Here is a 13859-nt window from a genome sequence, read left to right on the forward strand (position 1 = left end):
CTGAACGCCTCGCGCCCCGCCTCTCCTGAACTGGCGCGGTGCATTGTTGGAAAGCGAGTTTTGTACGTGCGCAAAGATGGCAGGCGTGCGGCTGCCATCCCTGCGGACTCTGGAGGACTTCATCCTCGGCTCAGCTCGGTTCGCGGTTCCCAACGTGCGGGACCTGGACCGCTGGAACAATCGCGTCATCAACAACCTGCTGTACTACCAGAGCAACTACCTGGTGTGCGCGCTGGGCTGTGTGCTGCTCGTGGGGTGAGTACTGTGGACGTGGGCACATCCTCTATCCTCTCCCTTCTGTGAGGCTGCGAATAGAAGTACGGGGTCCACCTCCAAAAGTTTAAGTTGCACAAGTTTAGTAATTTGGTGGTGTACTATGTAACTTTTCGACTGCTCGCCTTTTCTTGCTAGTCTCCATGGAGATGATATTGCTTTTAGTAGAATTTCCAACAGTATGTCATGAAACTTATCTATGATGCATTTAGTCTATGATTCCTCAGCTCAAAAACCTAACGGGTTGCCTCTCCACAGATCTGATCTATAACATGGCCTCGTGGCTTAACCTACTTGACTCGATAAAAAATGGATCTGTTAATGCCATACTGTGGAACATTCATATCACAATAACATCCATGGAGACTGCAAATCCTTCACTATAAAAGTTATATAGTGCACATTTAAAGCTTCAAAGAAATAGTTTGTAAGATTCTGAAGATATGTTTCCACAAACATAAGCCTCCATGTGTCCCCAGATACAGGCTGGTCATGTTCAAATCAAATATAGCTTTTACTGATACCAGTTGTAATCCTGATTTATTCTAAAAGGGCCCATACTGTGGTATTTTCTGGTCTATGTTATAATGTTTTCTCATCACAAACATACCTGGAGTTGTTTTTTGTTTAATTGACATATGTTTAATACGCAAACGCTCTGCACATTTAGGCACTTCAAATTCTGATGTCATGTGATAATGCAATAAGTGCTCTACTGTGTTTTTAAACTCCATACACCTTCACTATAATCAGTTGGATAATTTCAGCCCTGGAATTGCCAATCTCTACTGAACAAATGTAAAAGGTGGATGCTAACTTAAAAACTACCACTTCATGACATCACAAAGTAGAACAGAGCATTTTGAGCTTTGGAGATGTAGACAGGCTAATAACAAGGGATTACTCAAAGATATGTGACTGAAACAAACACAACTCTGGGTATGTTTTTGATGAGGTAACCATATTCTAACAGGGCTTAAAGCTCATAAGAGTCAGTTTCGCATAACATAGAATCTTTAATTACAAAAACTCTGTTGTCTGATTGTTATATAAATAGTGTTTTGGTTCTCCAAAAAGATAATGAGTCTGTCATTTGGGTTGGCAGTTTCAAAGTTGAAATCCAGGTGGTTTAAACCTAAAAGGACTCTCTGATCTGAATGGTCACTACCTAAACCCCAGCACCTGCAGCCAATCATGGATCAGTGCTAGTGCAGCCTCTGCAGCTCAGTGAGGTCACATGAGGTCTGTCCATATACTGAGAATGAGAAAAACTTGTATGTGTCCTCTATCTGCAGGTTAAGGCTCTGGCAACACCGGTTCAGTTGTTATTGCAATACCTTTTTTTGAGTGCAGGATACATAGAGTTCCTTCTTGACTAAAGAGGGCTGCTTTATATAGGACCTACAGTGAGTGTTAAGTTCCTGATTGATAGTGCTTATAGGAGATGAGTGTAGAATTGAACCCTTCTCATGTGTGTCTCTGGAGAGGCAAACCCAGTATTGTGCTGGTGACCTCCTTTGGTCTTGTCTTGTCTCACAATAGAGCCACTCCAGAACCAGGATCTGTTACACTGGAATGTGAAAAGGCAAAAGATCTTCAACATCTCATATGGGACACTTCTCAGTGTCAAATTTACTGAGTCACTGGGATAATTAATATAAGCCTATAGTTACAATGTGTTTTGAATATTAGGAAGTAATAATTATGTAATAACAACTATGTCCTAGCAAGCAGATAGACAGATAGATACAAAAAGATGGATGGCTAGATAGATCAAATGATACAAATACCGGTAGATAGATATAGATAAATGGAGGAGGGAGATCAATAGATAGGATAGGATAATAGGATACAAGTAAAAGTAATATCTATCTATCTATTATGTGTGTGTATGTATATTTTATATATATATATATATATATATATATATATATATATATATATATACACACACACACACACATATACTGTATATATAATTGTATATATGTATGTGCGTGTGTGTATGTGTGTATATATATATATATATATATATATATATATATATATATATATATATATATATATATATATATATATATATATATATATGCATCATATGTTATGTAGTCCACTGATATATATCACACTACTTTTGTACATAATATTATTTGATTCAGTATAGGATTGTTAAGTGTGATGTCACTTCCGGTTTCAAGGTGCATTACCGTAGCTGATTGTGACATGTTGACAATTTACACTTTTTTTAGCAACAACAAATCTCTCGTTAAAAAGGGATTGCAGTCGTTTCATGCAAACAAAGTTATAAGTGTGACAGAAAGTGTGCAAGAGAAGTTGAGGTAACTAAGCTAAGCTAGCATTAGCGGTGAACAGAATTTAGTGAGATACACACACTGATAATCCTCTGTTATGATAGATATTACTATATTATTTACATATGTGATACAGTTTGTGGTTAATCATACACTTTTGTGTTGTCTCTTGTTTGATGAATAAGGAACAATAAGGAACAAAAACAAAGCTAGAAATCAGATGTGAAATTGCCGGTTGAATCCGGAAGTGGTCATCACTTTACAGTCCCATACTTCCCTGTTTGGTAGGTACCTACGGCCACTGCAGCTGTGCGTGGGGGCAGTAGTCATCAGCCTGTGCTTCCTGGGCTTTGTGTGGGCCGCGGAGAACCAGATCCCTGTACGGCGTTTCCGTAGAAATCACCCAACGGTCTGTGTGTTTGCCATCCTGCTTCTGTGCTGCCTCCTACTGGCCGTGATGGGGAGTGTGGCAGTGTTCCTGCTTGGGATCGCCACACCCATTCTCTGTAAGAGCCCTTTATATAATCTTGTACATCGAGGCTCTTTATGACTGCATAACCTTATACATCAACCAGAAGTATGAATGCATAAATATTCTATTACATCTTTGGAGGAGGAGGTCACAAAAATAATGTTTAAAGGTACACTACGAAACATTTCTTTTCTGTTGAAGAGTGTAAAGTACTGGCACACCCTGATTACTGATCCAGTCAGTCAGAAGGAACAGGCAAACTCCACTTGTACAGTCGAGGGATCCTTATTTAGGACGAGGGAGCAGGTGATATTAAGGGAATGATTCTTACATAGAGAGTTGTGTATGCCTTGGTTCGTGGGTGTGTATGTGTGTGTGGTTATCTGAAAAGAAGACAAAAGTAAATATGAATAAGAAACACCAGAAACACCAATAAACTATACAGTGAAATGAATAGAGAAAAAATGGCATGCTATTAAGAAGGAAACAGAGGTGGGCACTCCAACACAATAAATTAACTTGTACATAAACCTTAAGTGTTCGTAAAAATGCAATAATGGCCGAATGGGCAAAACTGAACAAAAAGGTCAATACACTATGTACAAATAGATACAGGGAAGAATACTGGCTGTTGCAAAAGGATGGACAGTGGATGGACACAATTGAAGCGTTGTTATGAGGCAATTGCACATGGAGCACTGCACTGTATAACAGAGATGGCATCAGATGATAAAATATACACATTTGTAAATAAAGTGGCAAAATACAACATTCATACCCAATTACAAACAATACTTACATCGTATGAGCGCACACAGTACTCATACACACAAGATTAGGCAGGAGAATGGAGGTTTGTAACAGGCCACAGTCCTCTGGGGAGATTTGCATCTACAATCACAACAACCTGACAATGTTGCTGTCCCACAGCAACATTGTCAGTAGATTTCCTCCATTTGTGTCTCATCTGAAACCCAGGGAGGTAGTTCTGGACAAAGTGATTCCAGAAATGGTCATTGTCAGTGTCAAGGCTAGGCAGGAGATCCAAGAGCACACATCTGGTGGTGAGGCATTTGTTAATGATCGCCCAGCACTTCTCTCTTCTGCGGCCAATCTTAATCAGGTATGGGCCAAAGCAGTCTACACCTGTAGACGAGAATGTAGGTTTCTAAAGTCGCAGCTGCGACGAGGGATGGCCAGCCATTTTGGGAGTAGAAGGAGAAGCACGTCATCTTCTTCAGTGCACACACTGGTACTGATGTTTCTTGATGGCTTGACTTCCTTTTATGATCCAATAGGTGCAGTGTATCTCTGCACCAGCGTGAAGGAGCTGAGCATCATAATGCTTTATGATGAGTTTACACAGAGGGTGACCTGCTGCCAGCACAATAGTGTGAATGCTGTCTGGGTTTACATTTGTGGCCTGATGCAGACGGCCTCCAACTCTGATCACATCACTGAAGCTACTTGAGTGAACAGGGTGACTTACTTGAAGGGCTTGGACTTCCTCCGGGAAACTATCGGTCTGTGTAGAATGGAGGAGCTGTATCTTCGCCTCTAGACCCTCTGCTGCAGTGAGAAGAGGACTGCTGAGTGGCCAGGACCAGGTCCTCCAGTGATGTGTATTGTCCTGGATCTCGGATGCTCGGGGATACAGCTGCATGGCCACAGAATGTTGCCTTCCTGAGCTCCTCACTGCCATAGTCTATAGGATTTGTCGGGGGCTTTGGCCACAGATCTTTGGTCTAAGTCTGGAAGTGTGGGCCTTATGACCAGTACAGTTAACTCTGCCAGAGACTTCCCTCTTGTGATATCATCAGGAGGGGTTATCGTCAGGTAATACCACCACTCTGGGGAGGTGAATTCTGTGTGGAGCACCTTGGCCAGTTGGGCTCCAGTGAGTGCAACACACAGCTCCAGTTGGAGCACTGATACCTATTTGTGGGGTGCTACACCACACCATGACGAAGAAGGTGGAGATTTGCACTTGCTGTTCCATCATCCTGAGATAGAGTACAGCTCCATAAGCCCTCTCAGAGGCGTCACAGTAGCCTCATATGTCACTGTTGCTGTTGGGAGGAGGAGCATAACAGTGGGGCATGGTGATCTGCTGGAGGTGTGACAGCTCCTCCAGCTTCTCCCATTCAAGCCAGGACTGGAGCAGGGTCCCTTATATGGGATCGTACAATCCTCTCTCTGTGTTCCACAGAGCCTGCACAATCAGCTTTGCTTTTGTGGTGTAGGGGCAGATATAACCCAGTGGGTCATACTGAGCGGCCAGTACACCTTACACAGTGTAACAGTGGTGTAAGACACTGGGCGGTGCTTTTATCCCAGAACGTCAGTTGGGCAGTGCCAGCTGAGACCCAATGTTGACTCCTGTGGATCAAGGCTCTTGAAGTTCAGCCATAGTTTACAGCTATCTGACCTGGTGGTACTGGGCAGATGAGCAACCACATCAGGGATGTTGCTCACCCATTGACGTATCTCAAATCCACCGTGGAGGGAAGCTCTCTCATCCTGAGCACCTTACCCTCTTGTGGGTCAGAAAGGAACTGCAGGCAGTTGTCCACATAGAAGGCTGTGTGCACAGAGTCACAGAGTCATAAACATCCGGCTCTGTAGTGCAAAAATAGCACAGCAGTGGCTAAACGCGGTCCTGGATGTCAGAACTCTCCACTCATGCATGTCTGGACCCGCTCTGTTTCACCATTTCGCCACAGGAAGCGCAAAAGGGGGCGATCCTCGAGGAGCAGTTGGACCTGGTGAAACTCACAGCCACAAGACAATGTTGGAAGCAGAGTAGCACACCGAGTAGTGTGGGCCCCTGGTAGGAGGCAGTGGTTGATGACTAGAACTCAAAGGAGCAGTTAAAGACCACTCTAGCCTTGTTGTTATGATGCACTTTGGTATAGTACGTACCAGGATCGAGTAGATTTATGAATCTCGTCTGGAGTCAGCTTAACCACGTAGCTAGAGTCCACTAACCTCTTGCTCTCCTTGTTGTATGTGATAGCTAGATCAGGGTTCCTAGCTAGTTTACATTCTGTGGATCTCTCTTTAACTACTTTGATAGAGATCTAGAGCTGTTGGAAATCTTTACTGGTATATCTCTCTACTCCATGTATAGGGACTCTGATGGTTTTAGCCTCTAGCATGACTATAGCTTCTCTGTCTTCTTTGGACTGTGTGACCTCTTTCTCTGGTCTGTGGAGGGGAGCATCTAGTTGCCACAGATGCTTCACGTTCTGATGGAGGGTCTCAGCAGAAGAAAGGCATGACAGGTTCAAGCAGTGCACCTCCCCATGCTGTGCAAGTAGACTACAGCTGGGACCCTTGATGACCCATCCGAGCTTGGTGCAAATGTCCATGGGCCCATGGGCTGGCCCATGCAGAACAGGGCAGACAGGAGTGCTGACTGGAGCATTGTCCGAGCCAATTAACACCAAAGGCTGTACTTTTGAGAAGCCCTCAAGCTGCGCACGCTGTAGATGGTGGTACTTCTCCTTTAAGAGCTCTACTGGGCATGACTGTTCAGTTAAACAGAGCTGTGTGGCTGTGAGAGTGACTCCTCCTCCTGCTTGAGGCCCAGTGATTCGACTGCAGCTGGGAGGATGATGGCTTTCTCTTAGCCATCATCTAGGAGAGCAAATGTGTCCAGGGACTTCCTTTCGTGGTGCAGCTTGATGGGCACTACATTAAGGATAACACAGCCTGAGTGACTGAGAGGACCCAGAAAGACTCTGCTGGTGTTCACTATCAAGATATTAAGGTCCTGTTTCTTGGCGTGCACTGGTCAGGAGTGTGTTTATGGCCGCAGTGCCAACATCTGGATTTCTCCTTTATCCAGGAGACTATGGTTTTGAGGTCCAGCTTCTTAAAGTTTATGCAGCCATTGAGGTAATGCTCTGTCCCTTCACAGTAAGGGCAATAGGGCTTCAACTTCTGCTTCTGCTTAGAGGGGGCTGATGAGGAGCTTGTGCCTTCACCTCTGTCTTGAGTAGTGCTTGTGCAGGGTCGGACCCATAATAGACTGAGGTTGACTTACTCTGACTTGGGCCCTGCGATGGATATAGCACTATGGCTCTTCTCTCGGTGTGGCCTGTCTGTACGCTGAGGTTGTGGCTTGTCTTGACAGTTGCAAAATTTGTGATTTACTCTCCAGCCATTCAGAGAGGTCATATATGTTGTATGTGCGACTGCTGCCACTGCGGCTGATGCTATGTGTGATATAGTACTCAATAAAACTGTCTCTTTAGCTAGGAGGGAGCTTAGTGAGTAGATTGTCCACATGTAAATCACACTGGAGCTCAGTGGCTGCCACATCATCCATGGAACTGGGGAGGCCAACTAGGCGAGATATTGCAAAGGAGAACCCTGAGAGTCACCCGCTTTAATAGGAGAGCATTTAAGAATGGCACTCAGCTTACTCTAGACTAACTGCCTCAGCTGTCCATACCTCTGCTCCAGAGCCCTCATAGCACTGCTGTAGGGACTGCGGTCGTGAATGTAATGACCGGGCTACCTGTAAAGCACACGGATGCTCCAAGTGCTCCAGCAGGATGTGATATTTATACTCCTCTGTGAGATGAGCATGTGGCCCCACTAAACTGTCCAAAAACCGAAAAAGGCCAAAAAACACTGACATGCTGGCTGTACCACAGCCTGGAGTACTGAATTAACCCTTAGCTGGACTACAGGACCTGGAGGCAGTGGAGCTGTTAGAATAACAGGGCTCATAGGGACAGGGGCAGACTTACAGCAGCAGGTTCAACTGGCCTTAATAGATCCAGAGGAGTTCTGGTGTCTGGTGCACTGGTTTGAGTCCAAGAGGAAGAGAAGCAGCTCTGTCAATGAGCAATGGACCAGGAGCAGGAGGCTAACTGCTCTCTGCTACAGGAGCATTACTGCTCTGAGCAAGAGGGCTGGAGGACTTACAATCTCGCTCCAGTTTCTCCACACGCCTGGATAATGCACTGCTGGTTTCCCTCATAGTGACTTGCATCTCCTTCATTGTGGTCAGCACTTCGTCCCAAGCACTTTCCGTATTCAACCATCTATTTCTCTCCTCTGTATCTGACTCATCTGGACTGCAGTTAGATGATACCTCTGGATCCAGTAGGCTATGTTCATGGTCTGCCAGATGCCCCTCCTCCTCCTGTGTGGACGGGGACTATGCTATGGACTCTGCTCCTGAGGAGCCTCATCCTTGTGTAGTGAGCATGCCATCTTGTTAAATCAGCCAAAGATGATCCGACTTGAAGCACCACTTGTAAGATACTGTGTGTGTCTGCAATGCACTGATTACTGATCCATCTTCAACTGAGTCGTCCTCAGCAGAAGGAACAGGCAAACTCCACTTGTACAGTTCAAGAATGTTTACTTAGGATGGGGGAGCAGGTGATATTAAGGGAATGATTATTACATAGGTAGTTGCATATGCTTTGGTTCGTGTATGTGTGTGTGGTTATCTGAAAAGAAGACAAAAGTATATATGCATCCAACACAATAAATTCAATCATACGTAAACCTAGAGTGTTTGTAAAAATGCAATAATGGCCAAATGTTCAAAGCTGTACAAAATGGGTCAAAGCACTAAGGATGGACAGTGGATGGACACAAAGGAGAGCCCTACACTGATCAGCTTTAAAACACAACTGAAACTATGGCTGAAAACAAACCAGTCATGTGACCACTAGACTTTAGTTTGTGCTGCTTGTATTGCATGTTGTATTTTTTATGTATTTGCCTGCCTAGGGACTACGGATGAAAACTAGCTTTGTAGCTAAAATTCAGCATATTTACATCTGTTTTATACTGATGTTCATTAATGTACATTGTCCCCATCAAATAAATAAAAAAAATAAATAAAGCGAGGTAACGAGGTAATTGCACGCAGAGTAATAAAAAAAAAAAAAAAAGATTAAAAATTCACATTATTATTATTTTTTTTTTTTATTTAACCTTTATTTAACCAGGAAGGTCCCATTGAGATTAAAAACCTCTTTTTCAAGGGAGTCCTGGCCAAGAGGCAGCACATTACAAAAACAAGTACATACAAACAAACAATGTTAAAATTGCATAGGTCATGAAAAACAGTTGCACATAATCGAGGCAGTCTGTAAGGCTTCGAGTTTAGTTTTAAAAACATTTAAGGACAACAGTTCAGTCAGTTTCCAGTCTTTCTGCAGTTCCAAGTAAAAGGTGCAGAGTGAACAAAGGCTTTCTTCCCCAGCTCTGTGCGGGCATTAGTAAATAAATTGGCAAAATACAACATTCATACCCAATTACAAACAATACTTACATCGTGTTAACCCACACAGTACTCATACACACAAGATTAGGCAGGATGACCTGCGAACAGCACGAGGCTCCGCTCCTAACACCGTAATAACACTGCACTGAACATACGGGCCATGGGCCTTCTGAAACTACAATAGTAACAGGTGCATTGTGGGTTATTTAGTCCACCTGACTTTTAATAAAGGATCTACCCCTCAGTCTGGTCTTTACCTCGTCCTCTGTGTCTTCGGGCCAAACTCAGACAAACGTCTCTCACCTCAGATTTATAGAGTTTGGGTTTTACGAATTGATTCTACATACATCTCCAATGTTTCTAAGTAAGCAGTCATATTTATTGTTGCTGTGTGCAGTGTCCCCCAAAAAGTGACATACTGCACCTTTAATTTTCATGTCACCAATTATGATGCCACAAACACATTTCTTTGCCAAGCTGTAAACTTGTAGAGCTTATAGAACTGCTGATGGAACTTGTAGAACTTTAAAAAGAGTGTGTTGTCCTCCCCAGTGACCCTGGTGCATGCCTCAGTTCGCCTCAGGAGCCTGAAGAACAAGCTGGAGAACAAATTGGAGAGCATTGGCCTGAAGAGGACTCCCATGGGTCTGCTGCTGGAGGCGTTGGGCCAGGAGCAGGAGGCTGGCTCCTAGGCTGGGCCACAGGGCAAGCCTCCTCAGACCAATTATCAGACACTGTCTGGTCAGTAAAATCATCATAGACATTTATCTAAACAGGTGCCTCAACCTACCAGCTGAGGGGTTCTTAACTGGTGGGCTGTGGCACTAGTGGGCTGTGGCACTATGTGGGCTTATGCCTAAAGTTGACAGTTGATAAATTGTTTTGGCAGACAGCTTTGAGTCAATTCAAATTGGCCTGCAACAATTAACTAGAATAATTGTGACTACTAAAAAATGATTGACTATTTTAATAACAGTTATGCTATTATCTGGATCATAAACAAACTTTAACACTACCCTTTCCTATTAAAATAGGTTTTATCGCAGAAAGATTATGAATGTATATTATATTTTCAATGGCTCTATTTGGCGTATTTTAGCTTTAACTGATTAAATTTGATAAAATAAAATAAAAATCCCCAATGCATAACAGAATTCATTGTTTGACTAGCCAATTAATCACAAAATAATGATTACTAAAATAAATGTTAGTTGCAGCCCTTAATACAAGTCCGTGATGTATAGGCTTATAGTCTAGATATATAGAGATGTGTTATGAGGATGTGATGCAAATTGATTTTAAAATTACACAGCATTATAGTAAGAGTTTTCTTATCCGAATCGTGGCTTGTCATGAGTTCTGAAGTTCCTCATGTTGAGAACTGTAACTTGTAAGTTTAAAACCTTGGAGAAAATTGACTGCAACATTGGGTGGGCTATAAATTAATGACAGTGTAGAAGCCATGATCCAAGCTAACTGCTGTGTCTTGACCAGGCAGTGTATCTGCAGACAAATATGGAGGCGATGACTTTATAGGTTTGAACCACAGGGGCAAAAAATCCAAAAAGTTATATTAAAGGGGATGTGTTGTGCTAAATAGACTTTGTGGCATGTACCTCAAAAGTAGTGTTTCATTCACACATGCTAGATGTCAACATAAGCAACCAACAAATGCTCCTCTGTGTTTTTAAAGTCCGCACAAGTCACAAAGAATTCTGTCTATTGCTGTAAAGTTGCGGATGAACAGTACTTCAAACACCATATCCAAGTGTTCTTTGTGAAGTGAAACCCATTTGCTGAAGTTTTTTTCCCCATACACATCAATGCAAAGGCCAAATCAAAGCACAATATGTCCTCTTTAGCTTGAATACATTTGCACTGTTGCCATATTTTTAAGACAATGTACAATGCACAACCGAGAGATGTTTTGAAGAAGTAAAAATTAACAAAACATATTTTATTGTTTAAAAAAAAAAAAAAAAAAAAAGTATCTCTTTGTCTTTTAGTTCCTGTGTTTGTTTGAAGAACTTGTGTGAAGGAAGGTTAATTTTTTTAATTCAACCACTGCTGCCTATGGATGTTTTTAGTATTTTGTGCTAAAATACATTGTAAGTGATTCTAAACAAATATTGTAAAATTCCTTCAGTATTAAATTGAGACAAAGTATTCACTACAATTTCTTCCATATACAAAATACAACGTGAAAATATTTGATAATTATTGAAACAAGCTAAATGCAGTTTGCTGAATGTTTATCTATATTACTAGTACTTAAGTACATCAATTGGTGGCATGGTGGCAAAGTTTAACCAAGTACATTTTAAAATGGCATGACTTGGGCCACTACAAACATGGATTTATTTAGTATTGTGAAACTGAGACACTGAAACTACACAAGGTGGACTTTGAATATAAATTATGAAGACAAATCTTGAAGAATTAAAATTAGTTTGTGTTTAAAATGTGGTAAAAATTTAGCTTATGTGAAAATGTTATATTAAAGGAACTGTATGTAACTTGTGCTCATTTTAGGTTTAAACCAACTGGATTTCAGCACTGAAACTGGCAACCCAAATGAGACTCATGTGAGGCTCATTCTGCTTTCTGATTGGATAATCGTGTTGAGAACCAAAACACTCACACGAAACATAAACAACATGTTGTTATGTCCAGTTTTTTGTAACTAAGAATAAACAGGATTACAATAATTGCATATATATGAACATATTTACCTCATATTTGGGGACCAAGAGGGGCCATATTTACGGATTGATTACGGAATTTAAAATTGAAATCTTGCATACCGTTCCTTTAAAAAGTGTCAGTTTAAGTCAACCATTTTGCCTCTCCATGAAACCTTTTTGTATTACCAGTGTTGAAAATTGTTGCCTTAACTATTTAAACATTTTTGAATAACTGCTCATAAAATTCTGTAGAAAAATGCATCTTGCTTTGTTCATATATATATATATATATATATATATATATTTTTTTTTTTTTTTTTGCAAATACACAAAAACAACTTTAAATGTGTTAGCATTGTGGAATGATGGGACCTAAACAATAGGGGGGACTCAAATGTTTGTTTATCTGTTCATAACCATTTGCAGTTAGGGTATTTACAGAAAAATGGTATGTGAAAATCAGAAAAGTTACATAGTTCATATCTCAACCACTCTCCCTTGAATATGGACAATTCTTATCTTGAATGTCTTTTTAACTGGTGAATTACTTATTTGGACTAATACAATTAGAAACGACTAGATATGTATTTGAAAACTTTTACTAAAATGTTTCAAAACTATTCAAATGTATAACCTTTTATTAAAACCAAAACTGAATTATTAATGTTTTTAAAACTAAACTCAAAGCCTTACAGACTGCCTCGATTATGTGCAACTGTTTTTCATGACCTATGCAATTTTAACATTGTTTGTTTGTATGTACTTGTTTTTGTAATGTGCTGCCTCTTGGCCAGGACTCCCTTGAAAAAGAGGTTTTTAATCTCAATGGGACCTTCCTGGTTAAATAAAGGTTAAATAAAATTAGATAAAATAAAAAAATTAGGCTAGAAAAGATTCCCTTGACTGAATACTGTATGAACTTATCACAAAATGCTGATCTTTAAGGCTACAAAAGATCAATTACCACAGCAGTGTGAGTAGCAGTGCCCAATAACAATGTTATTAATGTGAAATGATCAAATCAAATGATACTGTTGTCTATTATTATAATTCAGGATTATAGGCTAGTCTCTTATTTCCAAAACCTTTATGGAGAAACTCCCATTATTCAGACTTCCTGTCTCCATTGCCAGAGGTGGATATAACAAAAAAATGACACTCAAATAAGAGCACTGGTACAAACTATTACTCAATTAGAAAGTAGTGGAAAGTAAGAGAGAAAGTATTAAACTACAACTCATGAAATACCTGATTGATAATTTGTTATTTATTCAATGTAATATGAAGGATAAATCTAAAACAGGCACAAAAATGTTTTTTTCAAAGGATAGACAAAAATTAGACAAACTAAATCATATCTGAAACGGTGCAAGAAACAAGCATTCAAATAATTTTATATTGTCAACATAAAACTTTTGTCACTTGTAGACTTACTCACAATGGGAAGAGGAACCACAACTTTTACTCAAGTAGCAAATACTGCTACACTGCCAAAATATATTTCTCAAGTAGAAGTAAAAGTATAGTGTCAGAAAACTACTCAAATTTTTAAGACAACTGAAGGATTTGGAGATGAGAAAGATTATGATCTGAAAATAGGTAAAAATCGTCACAAAGTTAGAGTTTTTTGAAAACTGTAGGTTCCCTCTCAGCCGAACACGAGCAGTTTGTGATTACCGTACATTTGGTTCTACGGCATAAATGCTTTCTGAGTTTTTCGCTGTAGTACCAATGAGTGGCCACTAATCCAACTCGAGACAGCAATGCTCTGTATCCAGTTATTTTAATAGATCCATGGTTCCACGCTGTCCTTTCTGACTGTTGCGTAATGACGTTGTCCCACTGACTGCTGACCCACTTTA

At 40.8% G+C, this 13859-nt stretch overlaps 1 protein-coding gene across 1 annotated transcript; it reads left to right on the forward strand.

Moving 5' to 3' along the window:
- The first annotated feature begins 61 nt into the window (after positions 1-61).
- On the forward strand, positions 62-12249 carry praf2 (PRA1 domain family, member 2). The gene is made up of 3 exons (XM_033971251.2): positions 62-255; positions 2874-3091; positions 9866-12249. Exons 1-3 carry the CDS (start codon positions 77-79, stop codon positions 10003-10005), a joined length of 537 nt encoding a protein of 178 aa, XP_033827142.1. The 5' UTR covers positions 62-76; the 3' UTR covers positions 10006-12249.
- The last annotated feature ends 1610 nt before the right edge of the window (positions 12250-13859 follow it).

This window comes from Periophthalmus magnuspinnatus, chromosome 8 (assembly GCF_009829125.3).
Source record: "Periophthalmus magnuspinnatus isolate fPerMag1 chromosome 8, fPerMag1.2.pri, whole genome shotgun sequence".
Taxonomy (NCBI): Eukaryota; Metazoa; Chordata; class Actinopteri; order Gobiiformes; family Gobiidae; genus Periophthalmus; species Periophthalmus magnuspinnatus.